General features: G+C 38.5%; 1 protein-coding gene across 1 annotated transcript; it reads left to right on the plus strand.

Moving 5' to 3' along the window:
- Window positions 1–356: 356 nt before the first annotated feature.
- HNRNPLL (heterogeneous nuclear ribonucleoprotein L like) lies at window positions 357–21,520 on the plus strand. The gene is made up of 13 exons (XM_008644350.2): window positions 357–428; window positions 3,009–3,127; window positions 3,241–3,478; window positions 6,847–6,932; window positions 8,853–8,949; window positions 9,043–9,115; window positions 13,027–13,098; window positions 14,597–14,814; window positions 14,976–15,097; window positions 15,737–15,938; window positions 16,833–16,890; window positions 17,006–17,104; window positions 18,276–21,520. The coding sequence occupies exons 1-13, from the start codon at window positions 372–374 to the stop codon at window positions 18,329–18,331; spliced, it is 1,497 nt and encodes a 498-aa protein (XP_008642572.2). The 5' UTR covers window positions 357–371; the 3' UTR covers window positions 18,332–21,520.
- Window positions 21,521–23,239: the final 1,719 nt, after the last annotated feature.

The raw sequence follows: 23,239 nt of genomic DNA on the forward strand, positions 1-23,239 counted from the left end.
AGCTGTACACTTTACACTCTGCAGAAGCATTTGATTTTTCATGTGGTCTGGTGCTTTTAATTCTCCTTCTAAAGGAAATCGAGGGTCATTCTAGATTCGCTTGATACTGCAGCTTTGTAGCTGCAAAACTTGTTTGACAATAATAATATGTGTGTCTTCCCTCTGTGAAGACTTTTTTTGCAGCCAAAAATATATACCTGTGGCACGTGTCCCCATCCTTCAGCAACCCATGTGCTCTCTGAATGTTAGTTTGAGGCTTCCTGGCTCAGGACTGATTTGTGCTTGGTTCTTGTGCTGCTGTTCACTGCTGCTGGCTAGAAACTATTTGGAGTAAAGCAGAGACTCTCTGATTTGGCCACCTCAGTGGTTTCATGTGTATAAAAGAAGTTCTGAAATTCTCTGTGGATAAGTCCTTAAGTTCATGGCAGGTGACTGAGATTTCACTCGTTTGTGTTTGGGGTTTTTTGGTGGGTGGGTGGGTTGTTTTTCTGTTGTTTGCTTTGGGGAAATTTTTTGGGTTTTTTATTCCATGCTTCTCGAGCTCCTGCATAGGTTACTATAATGGCAGTTTTTGTTTCTTGCTAAACCTTGCTAGAAGAATGCGTTCTGTATGATGTTATGGGAGAAGGAAATTGGGATTGGAAAGCCGAATGTTACTTTAAGGACAAAAGAAAGCAAAATTTGTATTTGTTGATGTTCTAAGAATAATTCCAGTTGCAGTAGTGCAGACACCTGTATATGTTCATGTAACTCATGTATAATGGATTTGAAGATGCAAGTGTAAACGTGTTAATTTTTGAGAGAATTTGCACTATTAGAAAGATTAGTATCTACTAATACCTGCTAGTAGATAAAAGTACAAAGGGATATGCATAACAAAGAAACATGAACTGAAACTAAAACAGAAGTTTGAGCTGGGAAGGGGAGGGAGAGTGAAGTACTCTTCTGAGTATCCCTTCTCTGAAAAGCTTGGCATGATTTATGGAGATATTAGTTCAAAAAGGTAGTGAGTGGCAAGTACTAAGTTGCTAGTGACTGTACTCCTTGTGATGAGTCTGCTTCAGTGAGCAAATCATTGCTTTTATTTACCATCTGATTAGACAGAAATGTTATTAGATGGGATTTCTTGAGTGTATTAAAGAAACCTAAAAGGAAATGCATCCCCCTGGCACTAACTGGGATCTTAATATAGTAGCAAGTATGCAGGGCAATGAATAATTGATGTAATCGTTTTTGATTGTTCTGTAGACTGTAAATAAAGTAAAGGTGCCTGTTATCTCAACATCTTAGAGCAATAGGCTTTGCAGGAAAAGTGATAGTTATTGTTAGTTTTCTCTTGAAGATTTCCTCAGGTGCTTCTTTCAGCTTTGAAAAGTGTGTATGTGGGTTAAGAACATATAAGCTGAAAATAAAATCTCTCTGTAGTTCTGTTCCTTCTGCAATTGCCTAAGCATTTGCAGTTCAAAGTATTAACCTTTCACGACTACTTTGATCACTGCTCCTGCCGTAGACCTGACTGATTGATTCAGGATACAAGGTAACTTATGCAAATATCACCAGTGGAGTTTTCCCAGCATTGCCGCAGTTCTTATTCAAAGAAATGTGTTGCCACCTAAAATGCTTTTGTACTGCAAACAAATAAAATGTAAGCTAAGCTTAAAATATTACACAGCAGATTGTTCTGACATCTGAGGAAGCCTGAAGTGCTTCAAACAGATGATGAAGTTGATTCGAACAGAATGGTCAAGTCTTTGATTTAAAGAAAAAATATGTAATTGTTTAGTGAGAACTCTCTATGGAACACAGGAGTTAAACACACAAGACTCAATTTGTAGTTATCTGGAATGTGTTTTTTCCTGAAATCTGTACTTCAAATGGATAGAGAAAGAGAGGAATGTCTAACAGTGGTAGCAGTCATTGTGATTACTTAATTACTGGAGCTCAATGCACCTTTGTGCTACAAATGAGAATCTCTCTCAAGTTCCAGAAGATGTCGTGCTGCTGTTTTTGAAAAAGTGAAAAATCAACAAGACTTGATCTGTTCCATGGAACACATTGATATAGTCACTAAATTTGAATACATCAACTTCACACTGCTGTTACAAATATGACATTTGGGTGCCAGGTATTTACAGTATATATTAGTGTGCCCTTTATTATCTCTAATCTTTTATTTTTATCATCTCTCATTATTGTCTTACATTGTTGTTGTTGGTTTTTTTTACCCTGTGTCCTAGAATATATAAGGTAAATTTCAGTGTTTTCATGGAAAGATGAGCTGATTCCAACCCAAATTCTTCAGTTGCACAGAACTGAGACTGTCTGAAAGCAGCTCTGAAAAATATTCATGGTGGGAATTCTCTGTGTTAATGTTCAGTGTCTAAATCCTTTAATAGTAGTCAGCCTTGGGGTGAAAAGAGCCCCATATGTACAGAAATTGTGAGTTTTTAAAAACATGTGTGTTCAGAATTAGAAGGGAGGTTGGGTTTATTTCAACCATAATCCAGAGCTGGCATTTTCTTGCATTGTGGAGCATTGGAAAAATACTCAATTTTCATTCAGTTCACAGATGGCCCTCATTTGTTCTTGCTTTTTCATTCTCCCAGCCTGTCTCAAAAAAATATCACCAACAAGCAGAGTGTCAGAAATATTTTAGCTGTCGGACATGTCTTAATTTTTTTTTATGCTCTTAATGAATAGGGTGTGTGTAAGACCTCCTGCAATTCAACCAGTGTTAAATGGGCTGCTTTTTTTGATTACAAGAAAAATCTTGTGTGTGCAAACAGATTAATTTAATCTGAAAAGCTTTTTATTTTAAGTAGACTTCAGCAACTGAACTTGGCAATCTGTTCGGAAAGAAAAGTTAAATTATTTAACACACACTTAGATTGTGCATTTAGATGGCTGCTTCTGGACCCAGTGTAGTGTCTACCAAATATTTAATTTTAGTTAATGATAGCAGTATTCCTTGCTCTGTGTTGAATTTTAAAATGTCATTTTGTTGCTAGGATGCCGGGGGAAGTCATCACAAAGTGTCTGTTTCTCCTGTCGTCCATGTCCGAGGGCTGTGTGAATCAGTGGTGGAAGCAGATCTCGTGGAAGCTCTGGAGAAGTTTGGAACCATATGGTATGTCTTTGTTAAGAATTGTTCAGTGAAAAACATGTCATAAATGAGCATCCTGGGACCTGGCAGTTGTTTTGAGTGAGCAGGAAAATTTAGTGTGATGTTTCCCTCCCCAGCTATGTCATGATGATGCCGTTCAAGCGCCAGGCTCTGGTGGAGTTTGAGAACGTGGAAAGTGCAAAGAAATGTGTGACATTTGCAGCAGATGAACCTGTGTACATTGCTGGGCAGCAGGCTTTCTTCAACTACTCCACAAGCAAGAGGATCACTCGGCCTGGGAACACTGATGACCCATCCGGTGGGAATAAAGTTCTCCTGTTGTCAATTCAGAATCCTCTCTACCCAATTACAGTGGTATGTTTCGTCTTCTTCTTTTATCTTTTTTTTTGTGTCTTCACATAGGTAACTTGCATGTTCTTTAAAGGTTTTTCAAGATGATTCAGTCTTGTACAGATATTTTGCAACACATTTGAAGACTTCAGTAGTGAGGATTTTGAAATGTTTAAGTTGCTGCATGCTTCTGGAATATTTCCAAACGTGTTGCCACAACATCGAGATTGTTATTGAGCCTTTAGGCTCTCAGTGGTGTATGTTTAAAGAGCAAGTAATTTTTCCAGTAAGAAAGGGTTATTTTATTGCAGTCCTTCTTAAGTACTTCCTTTGTGGAAAGGTGAAACCTTTATCTTCTGGTGATCAACTCCAGTTTGATGTTATCTTACTCACTTTTCTTTGGGCCAATATATTTTCCTTTTCAGTATTTCAAGTTGTACCATTTATAAAGTCGCATCCTAATTTACTGTCATTAATGGCACATGTATGTGGTTTTTTAAGATACAGGGTGGTTTTTTGTTGTTATTTAAGAATTTATGTTTTATCATGCATTAAATGCTTGCATTTTTCTTAGGAGATTTTATAGTAAATGTTGAATTTCACAGACATATTTCAGGAAAAAAATTAAAATGGTGTACTGTGATACAAGTATGAATCACTTGTTCTTAGGGATGTAAGATGGTATGGATCAATCAAAGTGTTTGGGGTGTGTGGAACCAAGTAAATTAATGCAAGCATTAAGTTTTGTTTAATGTGCTGTATATGATGAGAGCAAATTGACTGCAACTTAGTATTCCTGAAACTACCTCAAGCAGTCAGTTCCACACCATGCTTTCTGCTTCACTGTCTTGTGAGCATCGATAGATTTTTGTCTGTTGATTCATCAGTGGGTGATGAACTTTCTTTCTTCCGACAATTTTCTTTATAGCAAAGCATGCCAAGGTATGAGTTGCTTTTTAGTGTTTAAAAACAAACCTGCTCTGAGCTGTGTGAACAAGTCCACTGACTGAGTTAAAGTATTCTTTGCATGTGACTGTAATACAAATTTTGGAAACTCTGTTTCATTCATGCATTTAAATTTGCCTTGTGTGAGCCGCTGAGTTGAAGGTGGATGCTTGAAGAAAACTGGGAGCAGAAGCCTGGTTCTGGGCTAGGAGAGTTCCATGGGAATTCTGAGGATGAAGCCTCTGGCACAGTAGCTGCTTTTTAAAAACAAACAACCCCCCCCAACCTCTTCCTTTCCACTGCCCCCAGCTGTTCCTTTAGCATGTACAAATGAGTGCTAGAAGCAGGCAGATTTCCAGGATTACTGGCAAGCATCAGAGCTCATTTCAGGCAGCGTAGTCAGAGCAACTGGGGAGAGCAGCTGTGCCCATAACAGCTAAAAATGTGATGAGAAAAATACAAATTTTGCACTTGGCCAATGGATTAAAAAAAACAGTTAATTTAAGAATGCCTCAGGCAAAGTCTGCATTATTAAAGAAACCCACCCACAACAAAAGAAAACAAAAATCTACCAAACAACCCTCCTCCTTCTCCTCCTCCTCCTCCAAAAAAAAGAAAAAGACACAAAGCCCAACACTGCTTCTTCCTCTTCAACACTCTTCTCTTCTTAAATTTGATCTACAGTTAGAAAAAATAGATGAAAAATTGCAACCAGTTTTAAGTGGCAAGTCTGAATAACTGCAATAAACTGTTGTATAGTTTTTAAGAGCTTTAATTTAAAAACAAGATAGAGTTTTTGGAGAGAAATTGGTCCGTTCAAGGGCATCTTGTGGCAGAAGCAAAACCGTTCTAAAATTTTGCTGCAGCTTATTTCCTCCATTACAACTGTGACCAGCTTCTCTCTCTCACTGGACTACTTGGTTTTTTTTTTGAGGGATGTGACAGCAAAGGGCAGAAGGGCAAAATAACTGTATTTAGTTCCTAGCTGCTTTTCATCCCAATGTGATGGGGGCGTCGGTTTTGAAAACGTTTTGCCTAAGATGTCCTGTACAGGTCTTTGAAGTTCAGTTTCCTTGTTTCCTTACCTGTGGGCAGAACTTTGTCAGAGATTTGTCTGTTCAAAGAGACTTTGCCAACATGACTTGTGCTGCTGCGGTCATTGCTGTCTGTCCACCCATACCTCTGCTGGTGCCTCTTAGTTCTCACTTCTACGTGCATGAGGAAGGTGTGGTGTGCCTTGGCAATTGAAATGTCTTAAACTTAGCTACCTACATATTCTGAGGTTTAGTAGCTGCACCTCCTTTTTTTATGATATTCTAGTATGTATGTAATGCTAGTGCTTAAATTTTTTTATAAATAGCCCCCAAGTGTCTTGTGAACCACTTGATTGATTTGGTAATATAAAGTAGCTGAATTATAAAACATAATTTAAAAATCCAGCTGTGTGTGTGACTGCTGGCTAATGACACTGACGGTGTTTTGAGTAGAGCTTATGTTTTGAAAGACAATTTTTTGGTTTTAAGTGGCTGTGAAGAAATTTTTTGAGGGACAAATTGTGAAAGAAAGTCATATGCCTGAAAATTAATGTCACCTAGAGCTCGAAGGTTTCTAGGAATCTTTTCTCCCAAACAGGAGAGATGGAGGGCAGCCTTTTGTGCTGCCTAGCATGCTGTAAATGATCTCACAGGTCTTATTTCTTATGGGTTCAGGCTGTTGGGCTGTGTTTGTTTTAATTTTAAGAAATCCACATGCCCTCTACTCCTTTGCCTCCTAATTGCTTCTCTATTCTGCACAACATAATAATAAATATTATACCTACTTCCTTTGCCCCTTCTCCCTCTCGTCCCCCAAATAAACCTGAGGATGTATGCCAAGATCTGGAAGGATCATTTCCGAGGTATTTGGTTTAGATAAAAAGAAAGGAAGGAGCATAGCATCCACTTGCAAGGTGGATTGATTCAGGTGAAAACTTGTCAAAATTCTCTTTTTGATGAGCTATCTAAGTTTACATCTTGAACTATCCCCAGTTTCTCTCTGAAAATGAGACTCAGCTGCTGGAGCATTAGGAAATGAATTGTGTTATAACTACAAAGTCACTGTGTCTGCTGTGGTAGAACTTCTGCAGGGCAATGCTTCAGAGGTAGCAGAGCTTGAGATATGGATGCAGTTACTGGGTTGTAACACAGTTGAAGATACTTGTGAAACCAATATTTGCACGAGTACTTAGTCTTTTCCTGTTTTTCAGGTTTGATTGCCTGTACTATATTGATCCATAAAAATGCTGATCATGAATGTATTAATTATAGAGGGGAAAATAAGAAATGGAAAGTTAACAAGCCTTTTCCTTGCTCTTTGGCATTTAAATGCCACTGCAAGAAAATGTCCTGTGGACCAAAAGTGACTGGAATTTAACATCCGACTAAAATTGTTTTTTTCTTCTTCCTTAGGATGTTTTGTACACTGTGTGCAACCCTGTTGGAAAAGTTCAGCGCATTGTTATATTCAAGAGAAATGGAATACAAGCCATGGTTGAATATCCTTTTTGAGTGTGGTTTTTTTTTTGGTTGTTGGTTTTTTTTTTTTTTTTTTTTTTTGCTGTAGGTTCTTGACTCCAAGTGGGTTTAACATGAGAATGTCAGAAAAATACCATGTGGTTTTGAGACCAAATTATTTCTTAATTTCTAAGACATGATAACTTCTAATTTTTGTCTGTAAGACAAAGTAGTACTTACACATTTTGTCTTTGTAGGAAAAGTGCATTCTCAACAGTGATCTTGATAACCATGTTTATAGTCCCTCAGGCCAATAATTGCAGATATGATTATATAATAGATTTGACAACCCCTTATATGCACCTTTATACACAAAAGTTTCGTGGCTTCTGCCTGTGTTGATACCCAATAAGTGGGTAAGGGATTGCAGAGGCGCAGTTTGTCTTCTTCAGACTCTTCTAAAATAGTCCTAGTATGTCAGTATGTACTGCATGTCTTACTGTTTTGACTTTATAAAGCAAAGGGCAGCTTAGGCATCCATGATCTTGATCCTTAGGCATCATGTGTTGAGGAAAGTCCCTGCTCTATTATCTTACTGTTTACTCTATTTGCAGCATTAAGTTGTTCTTGGGTTGAATGTTCAGAACAATTGTGTATCGCTGTGGTTTGTGAAGTCCAAAGTCTGATATAATTAGGCCTTCATTTATGAAACTGATAGCCCTCTTCCTAAAGCTTGATTACCATCCATTTTTTAACTGTTATCTGGACAAAATTTGCCAAAATCTCAGGCATTATTTTGTGATTTCAGATGCTACCAATGTGGCAGGCTTTATTAGTGGGTCACTTCCGTAAAATATGACTTAACCAGTGGCTGCATTGATGACTTACCAGGCAAAGAGAGCTACTCTAAATTCTATTAAATCAAACTAATTGCTGTTGATCTATGTAGAAAACTTAAACTGTGTGTCCTAACAGACATTAATTTGACTTACTGTATGTGTTAAGTTTGTCATAAATGGAGTTGTCAGGATCAGATGACTCGTACAGTCGGGGGTTATTCTTCATCTTGTGAAAGATTAGGGAAGTTGTGGGGAGAATCTTGCACCACTCAGAAATGACCATCCTTATGTCCTTTGAATTAAATTCTGTAACATGCCTTTTATTGGAAATAAAAACAACAGCAATTGAAAGAAAACTCACAAATGTGAGCGAAGTAATGCAGCAGCAAGGTAAACAGTTGCGGGTGGGGAGGAAAGTGAGCTTCAAGACAAGCCTTATCTGAAAAGTTTAAAAATTTACTCAAATTTAAATGCTAATTGAAGTACCCATTACTTCTGCAGTTCTGACCAGTGGCAGTTTCTCATGGGTCTGGGAAGCTTAACTTTTCTAGTTTTTAAATTTCACAGTGAACCTGCATCCCCTTGGAAGAAGCTGGGCTGCAGAAAGGTGGTAAAACCAAGGCACATTTTGTTGTTTCGGACTCTTTCTGAAATGTCAGTAAATGATATTAAGACATGGTGCAAAAAGTCTGTTCTGCTGCAAAGTTCTGCTTTCTGACACCAAATATTATTGAGTACGTGTAAGATCATGGGTTGTGATGTGCCAAGGCTAAGAAACATTTTTCTGCTAATCACAGAACTAATCTTGGAGTTTGTAGAGCATTTGAAATAACTTAGGTGTTGGAGCCTGGTACATGCATCTGCCTGTTGTATTTTTTTTTGAGGCAAGATACTATTTGTTCACTCAAAGTCTCTCTTTTAGTTATGTGGGGGTTTTTCTTGGCTGATGAGCTCAAAAGGGTGTACAGTTCGTTCTTTTTTCTGTAAAGTAACTACTGCATAAGTCTGTATGGAGTTCTTGTACAATAGTGAAATATCTGCAGGCTACCAAAGTGAAGCCATATCAGATAGAAGGGACATGAATGAGACACCTGGGGAAAAGATCCTTAACATGATGTGTATGTTTGAATCTGTGTTTTGTGCCCAGAAGGCGAAGGCTGCGCTCAATGGAGCAGATATCTATGCAGGATGCTGCACACTAAAAATTGAATATGCAAGGGTAATGCTTGGACCTTCTCTTTTAATTTTACTCGAAAAAAAAAATATTTATAGTCAAGACTTAACCTCTTTCACTTTTACTTTATTTGAACAGCCAACTCGACTTAATGTCATTAGGAACGACAACGATAGTTGGGACTACACTAAGCCATATCTGGGCCGCCGAGGTAGGTTCTGATCCATTCTCACTGTAGCTGTTTGACTGTACTAATGCCAGCCCTTCACACGTGGTCAGGCTGTGTGGCAACAGTCCTTCCAAAGCAGGCCAGTGCTGCTGGAGGCTGTGTCACCACAGGGAATTAACCCTGAGCCCTAGTGCCCCCTACTGCCGTGTGCTTGAGCCACTTAGTGCAACAAGGAGCCCACACCTCCAAGCACCTTCGCAGTTCTCAAGGACTTGCATTTCTCCAAGCAGCTCTCTCTCTTTGGAGGAGAGGAAACCTGGCACAGACTATTCCTTATAAACTACAAACTTGCACACTGCTTCTCCTTCGAAAGGACTCTTTTCCCCTATGTTGGACAAGGCATTAAGAAGGATAGAGGACTTCAGCAGGCTGACTCTACACTTCATCATGCACCACATCGGCATCAGCAAAAAAAAAACCCCAAACAGACAAAAAAACCCTCTGAAAAACCTCAGACTTGCAGTTCACCTTGTCTGCATACTGCATGCACCACCACCACAAGTTTTTAAAGGAGGACATTTTCAGTACTTCAGATTTGTGTGGGACGAATTACATGATAGACTGTACCCATTCTGTTCAAGTTTGTATGTATGCTGGTCTTATTTCCCTTAAAATTACCACTGAAAAGTCGAGAACCTCCAAAATTAAGAACCTCTTGTTGATATCCTTGACGTTGTAATCTTTTTATTACTTGCTGTGTGTGAGAGTTGCATTCAGACTTAACACTGTAAATATTGTTTAGTAGTAGGGAAAATCAAAAAAGAAATGTAGATAGTTGGAACTGAGCAGTACAATACCAATAAGTCCCCTCAGCTATACTTAAGTAATAAAATAGGGAGATTCATAATTGGTACAGGCATACTGTCTCTTAAGTACTCAGCTGTAAAAATTCTCAGAGCTTAATTCATGTCAGTGGAAACTATGATTATATATGTACAGTCAAACTGCTGTCTAGCCTAACTCCTGTAAAGTGTTTCTTTAAAAATAATCAAAAATCTGTAACTATTGAGTGCAGTGTTCAGTAACCTGTGTACAATAATGTGTTCAATGTAAAGTTAGAAAAGTGAAGACGATGTGACCAAAATAGAGTATCTACTTATCAAAGGCTACATGAGAACCAGGGCTTTGGCTGTCTCAAGAGATTTGCACTTTCAGAGTAATTCTGCAGAGACACTGGGCTTGTGAAACTGTTGTACAACTAAAAACTTAGGGCTTGCCTTTTCAGAATGAAGTTCTTGTAAAAAGTTAACAAGGGAGCTACAGTTTTGGTTGCAGCTTGTAGATCATGACTGTTTGTATTGGGATTCAAATTTTTTCTCAAATTCTTGAGTCAAAGGAAATGGATTCTTGAAACTCAAGGACAAGAAAAAAATCTAAAGGTTTGAATTTGAAAAATGGAAAGGATTAATTTGACCCTTGTGTCTTTTGATCATTGCAGTGTTTGGAGGCTGACTTGTAACACTGTGCATGTAATTACATTATGTAATTGGTCTGCAGATAGGTATGTCTGTATGAACTAAAACTTCCCCAAACTTGAGCAAACAGTGGAAAATGAAAAACTTAGGATAGGTGTGGCTTGCTCTTTTCACGAACTCTACTCTTTTGTTTTTCTTTTTGTTACTGTCTCTGTCCTCTATACATAAGCACCCTACTACACATAAAAGGAAAAAAATTATATTTGTATTATATAGATATATTTATATATCATAAATACTGTATGTAGCATGATTTTTCATTTTCTGTGATCCACATCCATTTATCTGGACAATGGGAATATAAATGAATGAACAGTGAAATGTACTCAAGAAAACAGGCATCTAGAGCAGTTTTGCCCATAAAGTAATCCAGGAGTTGAGGTTTTCTTTGAAAGAGTTTATGTATTTGTCCTTCAATTTACTCTTGCAACAGCATTATTTGGGTTTTGAACATAGTGTGACCTGAGCTGTAGGGATCTCACTGCAGCAAAGATCTTATCCCAAAGGAATTTCATTCCAAGGACAGACATGCCAATAAATCCTTTCAGAATTTCACACCTGCCCCTCAAATGTTAGGAAGGAAATACATTTTACTAACGATTTCTTTAAACAACTGTTTTTAGTTCTTTATGGTAACAAATTACTTGCCCATAGTCTTTCTCCACTAAAGTAAACTTCCTAACAAGTGCCTGCTGCTGTGAACCCATATTGCATTAGATTGAATGAAAAAAACCCACCTGACCTAGTATTCTACTTGCCTTTAGCCAGAAATTTCAAACTGCATTTCTTTTGGTGGTAATACCAGCTTGCTCAGTCACTCAAGGACCTGATTTAAAAACAAAACTAAAAATCAAGAAACCTAAGATTAAACAAGATTATAAAGAACCATTTCTTTCAGAATTATTTTTAACACAGGTCAGTTCTCATGTTTCAATGCTTGTTTACCCAAGTATTTATACTGGCACAATCCAGGGGCTTTGTTCAAGGAAGGAACAAGCACGGGACAAGGAGAGAGCAGTGGACTGCACCACCAGGAGGAGGAAATATTTGTCAAATGTTTCTCACAGAATTCTTTATGTGAAGAATGTGATTCTTGACTATATTTTACTGTGGGCAGTTTCAAAGCATTTAGTTCCACAGCCTGGACTTACAAAACTGATTTTTCTGAAAGATGATTACTGCATACAGTTTAAATGCTCAAAATACTTGATAAGAGTGCTCATTTGCTTTCTAGAGCCAAGAACCAGAGCTGTTACCCTGAAAAGGGAGTGGAAAAGTGAACTTGACAACAGTAATCTTTCTTCTATATATTTGAAAGTGTTCAGGACTGCTCTCTCTTCAGATTTTATTGCCAAAGTAAATATCTGACTTGGAACCTGTCCTCAAAATCCTGAGCAGAAAGGGCCACATGTGTTTTCATCTCCCACTGTTGTGTAATCAAAGAGTTCCTGGTTTTTGGGGAAAATACCTCCAACTGCATTGGGCTGGAGTTACTGTTCTCAGCAGTCATAGTTAAATTTCCTGGGAGGAGTTGTAACTGATAAATGCCTTGCCCCATCTTTTCAATGTGGCTTTCTTTTTTAAATTGTAAGAAAAGAATTGTTGCTTACCACAAAGAAATCTGGAAGTTTAGATTTTTTTGTCATGCAGCATGGATCTGATTGGAAAATACAGCTTTGGCTGTGAGGCATTGCTTCCCTCCATTAATGTAGACCCCTTGCTTAACTTTATATCCTAGAGAACTGGGTTTTCTTAAAGGATTTACTGTTGTTTAAGTGCATTACTCAGTGATACTTTCCCTCAGTTGAACTGTTATGTGCTGCTGATAATGCCACAATGTACAATCCTTTCAGCACGCCCATAAATCAGTAGGTGTTCTGTAAATATATATGTACACATATGTAATGCTCTCTGTTTACTGATTATGAAACCATGTAATACAGGTTGTTGTTGGCTTATGCTGAAACTTCTTGAAAGAAGCCCACTTTGAAAATGTGTTGCTGTTGAAGCTAATATTATGATTCAGGTACTGTCTTTCAAAAGTACTGCATTTCAAATTTGTTTTAAGAGACACATGGGTAAATCCTGCTGTATGGTGTTTTCTATACTAATGTGTGGTGTCTGTTTAGGAGAACTATTGAGTATCTCCATAAACTTTAAATGTCTGCATCTCCTCATTGGCCACTGCCCCCAATCAACTTAAGTGCAATTTGTTATACAGATGGCAGTCTTTTAATTTTGGTGTCCCAGGGCTACAGCTTGTGTTTTTAGACATAGAGTGAATGAGAAATTGTTTATAAAATTAACAACGACTCAAATTACTTTTTCACTTCTTAACTAGAAGCTTTGTGTCTTAACTGGAGAAATCAAGTGCCTGGTTGTGCGTACTAAACTGGTTTCTTTCCCTTCCCACGTTAGACAGAGGGAAGGGCCGGCAGAGACAAGCTATTCTGGGAGAGCACCCATCATCCTTTAGACATGATGGCTATGGTAAGTAACATGGGATGACAGCTGGTTAGGATTTCTTACGTGCTGTGTGGAATTCTAAATATTTAATCAATGCTTGGCTGTGGGTCCCTTCAGCATGAGCAGTTCACCTGCAGTGCTGTCAGTCTGCCTTCTGAAGCACTGTTGGTTCAGTGAAATCCATGTGCACTCATTGCCTCACCTCTTCTTGTCATGGAGAGCATTCAGCCCTGCAAGTTTATTCCTTGGAAGAATGTTTCCTTTCAGTTACCATCACTCTGGCAAAAATGATACCTGGATTAGGAAAGCAGTTTTCTTCTAGAAAATGGCAACATAGCTTGGTCAATGGTTTGGTACAACACAGAGCTCTGATGTTTTTGCATGCAAAGCTATGAATTGTTGGCATTGGCATTTCTAATGTAGCTGATTGAGAAAAGGTAGAGCTCTGTGACTGTAGAGGAATAATGTTATGGAGTTAGTGCTATAAAGTACTGCATTTGTTATCAGTGCTCTTTGTAAATGAAGATCTGCTGTCACTTTCATGTGCTGAGCGAAGACTTTAGGGCAGAGAAACAAATGTCCCCATTCACATGTGACTTTTCTAGTTATTTACTCTCTCAGCTGTCAGGTGCAATGTGATTTGTCTTGCCTCTTTCTTTGCAAAGGTATTTATGATATTTTACAGTGTAAGTTGACATCCTACCTACTCCTTCCGAAAGTTCTTCAAATCTCCAGAATTTCTAATCAAGTTCCACCTTGATTCAGTAATGTTCTCTTTTCATGCCTCTGATACATCCTTCTACCTTAAGTAATGTGTCCATCTTCTCCTATACCACTGTCTCCCTGTCATTACTACATCACTGCTGGGGAAAAAAAAAAGACAACAGATTCCTTTTATACTTGGCTTATGTGAATTTCACATTATTTTTGTCCCAGAAAAACAGGGATCCTCCCCTTGGTCTGTAATACCGACATTTTCTATGAACAGAGGTATTGCTTACTAGTAGTGTCTCATCACTAGAAGTAAAAAAAAGAAATTGTCTATTTCAGTGAAACTTGTCACTTCATCTATAGTGGAACATAGGACCACTTCATTTTGCATTAGTGTGGGGGTTTAAGTATTCCTGTTTCTTCCAAATGAGCATTTTGTAGAAAGGCAGGCTTCTGATTTAATCTCATGTCTCTGGGATAAAGAGCTGTGTAATCTCCTGACCTTTGGCTCACTCCTTTTGTTTTCCCTACTTTGTAATACTCTTTCTTGGTCTCATGTAGCTCTGTAGGTAGATGGGAATATTTCTGAAGGTTGATTTTAATTATTTCCTCTAATACATTTATGTTCAAATATTTTGCATGGTGCAGGGAAGATAATGATTTTTGTAATTACTGGAATATCTTTTTTCAGCAATTGCTGTGACCTTCTACCCCTCCTTTAAATATGCATTTTGTATGTGGGCTTTGATGCATGATTAAGCAGTGAAAATTATTTCAAACAACATAAAAATACGGACTTTCATCTCCTTAGGCTCCCATGGTCCTTTGTTGCCCTTGCCAAGCCGGTACCGAATGGGATCTCGGGACACTCCAGAACTTGTTGCTTACCCATTGCCCCAGGCATCCTCCTCTTACATGCATGGTGGAAATCCTTCTGGGTCAGTTGTCATGGTTAGTGGGTTGCATCAGCTCAAGATGAACTGTTCAAGGGTATTCAACCTGTTCTGCTTGTATGGAAACATTGAGAAGGTAAGGCATAATTTATTAGAAACCTGGAAACTACTATAGTCCTTTAAAATGCTTTGGAAGAAACCTGTCTGAGATGGTCTAAAAATATATCCTAATATTTTATAAAACTATTGGTTGGGCTCTTTGTTGCAATGTCATTTTTTTTTACCTTAATTTCTTAGGTGAAATTTATGAAGACTATTCCGGGCACAGCACTGGTTGAAATGGGTGATGAATACGCTGTAGAAAGAGCGGTCACACATCTCAATAATGTCAAGTTATTTGGAAAGAGACTCAATGTCTGGTAAATATGTTTTATCAGATTAATAGTCCACCAGTGGGCAGATGGAATGAGGTTTCAAAGGGACAATATCGCATTACTCTGTTATCATTGTTGGAGTTATGATTTCCAATTTGCAACTGTTTATTTTGGCTTTCAGCTGAAGGAGGGATGATTTAGATCAGGTATTAGGGAGAAATTCTTTACTGTGAGGGTGGTGAGGAACTGGCACAGGTTGCCCAGAGAAGCTGAGGATGTCCCATCCCTGGAAGTGTTAAAAGACCAGGTTGGATGGGGGTTTGAGCAACCTGCTCTGGTGCAAGCTGCTTCTTGCCCATGGCAGGGGTTGGAATTAGATCATCTTTAAGGTCCCTTTCAACCCCAACCACTCTTAAGATTTATTACTGTTTATAATTTTATTTATTTGCATTCATAAAGCATATTGTCATTACATGGATTGACCACTAATAAACTGTATTCCCTAATGTGTCTTGCCCATCCTTTCTGCATTTTTTAAAAGAAGGTGTCAAATCCAACCCATCTTGTTCTTACTGTATTTATTCCAAATTATTATAAAGAAACATCAGCTCTTTTCTAGTTAGATAATAATCTGCAAAGTATGATAGCCTTAATTATTTAAGAAACTTCATCCTTAAATTCCAGTGTTTCCAAGCAGCACTCGGTAGTTCCAAGCCAGATATTTGAACTGGAGGATGGCACGAGTAGTTACAAGGATTTTGCCATGAGTAAGAACAATCGCTTCACCAGTGCTGGCCAAGCATCCAAGAACATCATCCAACCACCCTCCTGTGTGCTGCACTATTACAATGTTCCCCTGTGTGTGACTGAGGAAACGTTTGTAAAGGTAGGCCCTTGCAATGACTGACATCCAGTGCTTTCTGGGCTCTGTCCTGGCTTTTCATGGTCCTGCTTTTAAAAACAAGTAACTGGGGTGGATACAGCGCAGCCACTGGAAGAGACCTGATTTTTAAAATACATTTGTAGCCCCTCTGGATATGTTCACAATTCTGGAGTTACTGTTTGAATTTTATTTCTTTTTTTTTTTTTTATTTGAGAAACAAAATCTTGAAAATAAAGTTGAGGAGTTTCATGTGGAGTTTTTTTGAGGAAAGGGAAAAGACACAAAGCCAAATACACGAAGGATAGGACTACAATTCATAAAGGATTTACTGACTCCCTGATAATGGTTGCTCTAATGACTGCTAAGATGTTTTGGAATGGAGACAAGCATGCAACTGGGACAGTTGGCACAGCTGTATCCTAAATGAACTCTGGATGGTTAAAACATGCAATACTGGGCCTCTTTAAGGGGAGGCAGTGGTAAGATTGCTGACAGTTCAGTGAGTTCTTTTTCAGTTCAATAAAATATATTTTTCCAACTCTGTTTGAAAGTGAACTGTGGTTCCCAAGTGGTGCCCTTGTATGTACAACTTCAGAACCACTGTATTGGAGTAGGAATGTCAAAAAGTAGAACTTGTCTTTATTTAAATACATTTTTGGAGACAGTAGTGATATCACAGATGCAGGAGCCTTGTTTTATATACTACAGAATGGTATTCTAAAGAGTTACCAGTCTAAACATATTTTTAAAATAATTTGCCATAAATTCTTGCAAACTCTCTTAAAAAAAGTCAGAATCTTCCTTTCTGTGTGTCTCTTCCAGGAACTTGGAATTTTTGCTAATTTATTTATGTGCACTTTTGCTGGAGTTTTACCTCTTATTTTATTTTTGTGACAGTTATGTGAGGATCATGAAGTTCTCAGCTTTATTAAATACAAAGTGTTTGACCCAAAACGTAAGTAAAATTTGACCAGTTTGGGAAGTTACTGATTCCAATTTTGATCGGAGTATGCACCGTCAGGAGATGTTACTGATCCCCTCCTTCCCATTTTTATTTCTCATTTTGACAGCTTCTGCCAAAACACTGTCTGGTCTGTTGGAATGGGAATGTAAGACAGATGCAGTGGAAGCTCTCACTGTACTTAATCACTACCAGATAAGAGTCCCAAGTAAGTATATTTTCCTAATACTACTGCTGGAATTTTTTTTTCTGTGGAGAAGGACTTGAGGGTTCTGGTGGCCACGAAAATGATCAGAGGCCTGGAGCACCTCTCCTGTGAGGAAAGGCTGAGAGAGCTGGGGTTGTTCAGCCTGGAGAAGAGAAAGCTCCAGGATGACCTTATGGTGGCCTTCCAGTACTTTAAACTGGGCCTATGAAAAAGAGGGAGAGTGACTTTTGGCATGGGCAAATAGTGGTAGAACAAGGAGTAAGGGTTTTAAACTTAAGAGAGATTTAGGTTTTAGATGTTAGGAAGATGTTCTTGACTGTGAGGGTGGTGAGACATTGGCATAGGTTGCCCAGAGATGCTGCGGATGCCCCAAACCTGGAAGTGTTCAAGGCCAGGCTGGATGGGGCTCTGATGGTCTAATGTGTGGCATCCCTGCCCATGGCAGGAGGTTGGAACTGGATGATCCAACAAGATGATCCCTTCCAACCAAACCCTTCTATGATTCTTTCACAATAAATATGAAGAAATCTGCAATGTCTTGAACTGAGGATTCTTTAAGGTGCTCAGCTCATTGCTCTCAATTTACTGGTCCTGTAGCATGTTCCTTTTGAAACCAGAAATTGTGAAGCCAAGCTGAATTTAGCTCCAAAGTGGCAAGAATAGAGTAGGGTGAGTTCACCTGCTAAACAAGTAGTCAATAGGCCAGATCTGCACTGAACAATGAAGGCAGTTTACTGGATTAAATGGAATTTTTCCAGGTGGAAAAAGGGAATTAAATGGGATGTTCCCAGACATAATTTTGAATACAGCCCAGTGTTTAATATTATTTTAAACTACCTCCTCCTAACTGTTATGAGTTTGTCTCCCTCTGAAGTGTTAACAGTTTAAATCTTTTCTAATCTCTCACACCTTCGGTCCACCTTCTTAATAATGGACCTCAGAGGCAGGATATTTTTGAAGATAATACTGGTAACACACTTCACAATTTCAGTTTTATCTCAGTTTGGAGAGGTGGTGAAAGCAGAAAAGCTTTCTCTTTCAATGTGAAAAAGGCAAACCCCAGTGGAGGTGTGAGTGTGAAATACACAGAATTGGTGAACTTGCCAGGTTATGGAAGGTGGATCAGCAGGAGAGCTGTGCCCATGGTGTGTTCTGTGTTGTCTCCTCACAGATGGCTCCAACCCTTACACCTTGAAGCTTTGCTTCTCTACTTCATCCCATTTATAGAGAAGAGGACAGCATGTTAAGAGCTACGTTCACCTGGACTTGCAAGTTAAAAACTACACTTCGTTCACAAAGCTCTAAAGTGGTTGTTCTAATGTTGCCTTGTTTCAACTTAATTCTAATATCTTTTATCTTGTTTTATAATAAATGGATGTTCCTTCATAAATACAAACCAGATTTTTTTTTATTTTTGCCTCTGAGAAGTACATGTTGTAAGCTTACTACAAAGTTTGTATTTTGTTAGTGTAGTATCTTCAAATGTCTAAAGAAGCACCAGTAGTATAAACAAGATTGTTTCTTTTCAAAAAATGAAATATATTTGCATTTTCAAAATGTTAAAGATTAGCAAGTATTTTTCCATTTGTAGTTTTAATTGGCAGATAGAACTATTACAGCAGAATTTTAAATGTAGAACTTGTTTTTCAGTATGTTAAGTAGTGAAGTATGTTGCAATACTAAAAAGAAGCTTGTATTTATAAAATGCTTTGATCGGGTTAATGTTGCACATACTGAACTTTTAGTAGTATAGACTTGATTTATAGTTCAGACAGAGCTAACATAGAAAATTATTAAGTATGTACACGTGTATGGTATGAATTCATACTTATTTAAAGTTTTGTTTGTTTTTTTTTAAAAAAAACCCCTATTTTCCATTTGCATTAGCATGATGCCATCTATAGCTAGTCCCACCGTAGGGGCCTTTTAAAAATTAAAATTGCAAGCCTGTATCAATGTGTTCATCCTCATTTTCCATAACTTAAACTTAAATCTTTGGTGTTTAACATATCCTTTTGACTCTTTTTTTGAAGCAGTGGTTATGACATACTAAATGGTAAAAAATGGGGGGGGGGGGGTGACAACATGGATTGCAATAGAAACCAAGGTGGTAAAAATAGTTAAAACAAAAAGAAAGCTCCCACCATATCCCTTCATAACTGGACAGTTAATTCAATGTTTTCTTTTGTCTGATTTATCTTAAACATCTATTATGACCGTGAAAGAATTCATTGGGTGAATAGTTTTGGCTTGTCTCTAGTTTAAGCTGAGATAATCTCAGTGGGATTCAGGTAAAGTAACTGATTATGTGATGTGAAATTAACGAGGCAAGAAATCTTTCCCTTTGGAGAAGATGATTTGTTCGGTCCCAGTACTTTGAAACCTGTTTTCTGGAACTGGAGTTGTCTTATTTGAGCTAAGCCCCCAGAAATGGGAATCCAAGCAGGGAAGTCTGGGAGCTGTTGACCTAGGCTCTGTATGTGTTCCCCTTTCTGAATTTGCAGCGGAGTGCTGAGGGCTTCTTTCAGTTCTATTCTTAGTCATTGGAGGGAAGTTACTTTACCAGCTAGTTTATGCTTTATCCTGTAAGTTCTTTGTTCTGTCTTTATGGATTTTATCTATGCCCATCCTTTAAGCAAGACTTTGTGCAGAGTGCTTGTCCTTGAGAGGTTATGTTGTAGGATGTTTACGGCTGTGGGCATTGCACATCTTCCAATACAGACTGGATTTTCCCCATTCTTAATTTCAAGGCAAATATTCCTTATCATACAAGGCAAAATGTGTCAGATGTCCTTCAGGTTTTCTCATCAACAATGATTCATTTTGCCCTGTCTACCTCCATTTTGTTCATGCTTCAGGTAATGAGTGGTTCAGGTATTCACATCAGGCGTTTAATATGTCTGAACTGGGAACTAAAAACCAGCTGCTCTTTGGCAGCTCTTTCAGCACAGGGTTTGGAATGATCCCAGCCTCCTGTCTGCGAGGTGGCAAAGAGACTTGCATTTTAGGGGCACTGCTGAGACTCTTTCAGCCTCAGTCCTCTTTCCCCAGAAATTGCTTCCAGACAGCTCCAGAGCAGAAGTCCACGTACCATATCTTGCTGCTAGTGAAATGCTCTGTGCTGCTTAGTGTTTTAACTGTAAAAGATCTCTCCCAATCTCTCATTTCTCTTTTATCAACTTCAATGTTCTGTAGAAAACTGTTTCTTCTGTCATAATTTCCATTGCTGGTTGTATTAATGTAGCTGGTTGTTTGTAGTTGAGCATTAAAAATAAGTCTGTTTTCAATTTTTAATGTGGGATGAGTGACCCTTAAAACATTCAGGTTTCATTAAAAAAGAAAAAGAAATGCACTTTAATGTTTTGGTGTCCTCAGTGGATCACAGCATTCAGTGCCTAAGATGTTCAGGTGAAAGGCATCTTTCCTGTGTCTTCCCAGATCAAATGGAGCATGGTTCCGAATATATCGTTGAGGACTTGATAGCAACTGGAAGGCCCATATGCAAAATGAGTAGCCTGTGCCATGTGGGGCAGAGAAGAGAGGAGACTGAAGAATTGTGCAAGCTTCTTTCTCCACAAAATAATCATCTTATTCATGTATTCATGAGAACAGGAAAGATTCCTTGTTGGTGTTTTGCTGTTAAAAGAAAATAATGTCTTCTCTTGGGCCTACAAGGATGGGTGCTTGTCCTCAGGAAGGAATGAGGTTGGTCTTCTTCCACACACGAGGTCTGTGTTCACCTTTAATCTTACTCTTTAGAACAGATCCCAAACAGTGGGGCAGGTGGGGACTTAGTTGCTCCAAAGGGAGTGAAGTTTGTCTCTCATTTGGCAGTGGTATTACCATGCTTGTTAGATTAAAATTAAACCTTCAAGGTCTTGTAATGCTGGTTTTTTTCCTGTCTCTTTTGCATAAATTATACAAGTAAAACACTGAACATTGCTATGCACATTCTCTGCCTGTAAGCAGCTGTCATTCACAATGTAATAACTTCATGTCTGTCCCACGGTTTGTTTTGTTGGGTTTTGTTTGTTGGTGATGTTTTGTTTGTTTTTCCAATTGATCACCCTTCTTTGGAGGTAAAGATGTACTGAGGTGGAGATATGTTCCTCTTCTGTCATGATATTCTAATTCTTGTTTATATTTATTTTTCCTTATATGCAAGAAGTGTGAAGAGTTGTTTTTTGACTTTCTATACCACCACAGCAAGATAGAGTGTATTGCTAGGGTGATGAAAGAGAAGATTTAAAAGAAACCGTGGAGGACGTGTTTGGGTGTCCTGCTTTGTGAAAGGAACGATACAACTGAATGTGGTGTCACTAAGTCTGTCTTTTAGTAAGGGATAATGTTTGGGGCAAGCTGGCTTGTTACTGGCTGAAACCCTTTTGTTGTAATTAAATACAACTTGCTCCTTTCCCTGCTGTGTGTTTTCTTGTGAACAGCTCTTGAACTTGTTTGAATGTGCTGGTGGCTTAGCAGGAGACATTCAGTCTCTTCTGTTAAATAATGCATTGAGGTCTGGGAACATGAACACTCTTGCTCAATTATTTTTTCATCTCAGGGACGTGTTTAAACATACTTGGGATTTTTTTGTGTGTCCTTTTTTTGAAAATACCTTGCATTCCCACATTTGTAGCTACCAGTGGGTTTTTTAGCCATTCCAGGGTTTCATGTCTACTTTATGTCTATTTTTATGTCTAACCAGTCAGAGAGAAGTGTGCTGCATGACTGATTTGTTGTGAAATTCAAGTATCTTCTCAGTTGCACCATTAATATTGGCACTTGTGGGGAGGGGTGATGTGCTCACTCCTGTGATAATGTGATGTTTCTAAGGTGCCATTTGGGTTCCTTAGGACCACAGTGAGATAAAAATAATCTGAAACAAGTAGCTGTTCAGGGTTTTTGGGATGATGAGGCCCCCAAGTTCTACTGCTAAAGCATCTGATTTGATAAAGGGTCAATCCATTTCTAGACAGCTGCATTATTAAGTTAAAAGAGCAAAATATTTGTGTTCTGTTTAGTCTCCTGATGCATAATAGTCTTTCCTTGTTAAAAATAGGGGATTTCTTTCTCCAAGGACTGTTAATTCCCACAGGATGTGGAGGAACCTAATGCAGCCAGATTACTTGTCCTGTGCTTTGACCGTGGCTCTCTGAAGGAAGTAACCTCAGTCCCTTTTCTTGTGTTCAGAAAGCTTTATCTGTCCTGTGCCAAGCCTTCCTGTCCTGACCTTTCCCAGCCAGCTCCCTGGGCTGGAGCCATACATGAATTCAGATGGGTTCCCTGCTCTTCCTCTTCACTGTTGCAGCTGCTGAAGCGTGGTCTTAATTTCTGGCACGATTTATTTAACTTTCCTTTCTCTGGTGTTCATGGAGCAGCTGCAGCCTGAGTGGGTCTTCATGCAAGGGAATGAGTCCTGCAGGAATGTGCCAGGGAGCCAGCAGCTATGGCAAGATAATTAACCCTCTTTTCCAAAGCATCTGGGATCCAGGAAAACAAATTAATCCTGGCATGGGCAGTGTAGCAGTATTCAGAATTAAACACTGGAATGGGATTGTGGGATGGGGGATGGCTGAGGTTGGCAGTTGGAGCACAATGCAGGATGTAATTACTCAATTTCATATAAGCTATTATCTGTTTATCTCCTCTTGCCATCTTTTCTTTCCATTTGTGGTTTCATCTTTCTTCAAGCTACTAAAAAAATTAAATTGTTTGTGCTCCATTCAAAATTCAAGTGGGTAGTAGTCAAATAAGCCTCCAGAAGCTATTAGAGTGCTTCTTACTGAAAATTCTGAATTTTCTGTCTCTTAGGCTGTTAATACAATAGACTTTGGATATTTCAGGAAGCACAGTTTGTATTTAGGTGATGCTTTCTCTATCAGCAAAGTGCAAACTTCTGGCCATTTTAAACGGAATGGCGTGGATGCAGGGATTTGCATGTCATATAGATTATGCTTCTATTTTCTGTTAACCACAGCCCTGTAACTGCTAAATCAGATTAAATCACTGGGCTTTAGATAAGCGTCCTGTCAAAAGGCTTCAGAAGTGTCTAGGAAATAGCCTGGTCAGACAGTGACCTGGTAATCTTTTTTTGAAGTTGCTCCATGGCTTCTGATTAAACCATGGTAACCTAAA

Source organism: Corvus brachyrhynchos, unplaced genomic scaffold, assembly GCF_000691975.1.
Source record: "Corvus brachyrhynchos isolate BGI_N302 unplaced genomic scaffold, ASM69197v1 scaffold312, whole genome shotgun sequence".
Taxonomy (NCBI): domain Eukaryota; kingdom Metazoa; phylum Chordata; class Aves; order Passeriformes; family Corvidae; genus Corvus; species Corvus brachyrhynchos.

Coding starts and splice junctions, on each gene's coding strand:
- HNRNPLL (XM_008644350.2), top strand. CDS start 372: ATGTGTATAAAAGAAGTTCTGAAATTCTCTGTGGATAAGTCCTTAAGT. Junction 3,128..3,240: donor GAGAAGTTTGGAACCATATG/GTATGTCTTTGT, acceptor TTCCCTCCCCAG/CTATGTCATGATGATGCCGT. Junction 6,933..8,852: donor GGAATACAAGCCATGGTTGA/ATATCCTTTTTG, acceptor CATGATGTGTAT/GTTTGAATCTGTGTTTTGTG.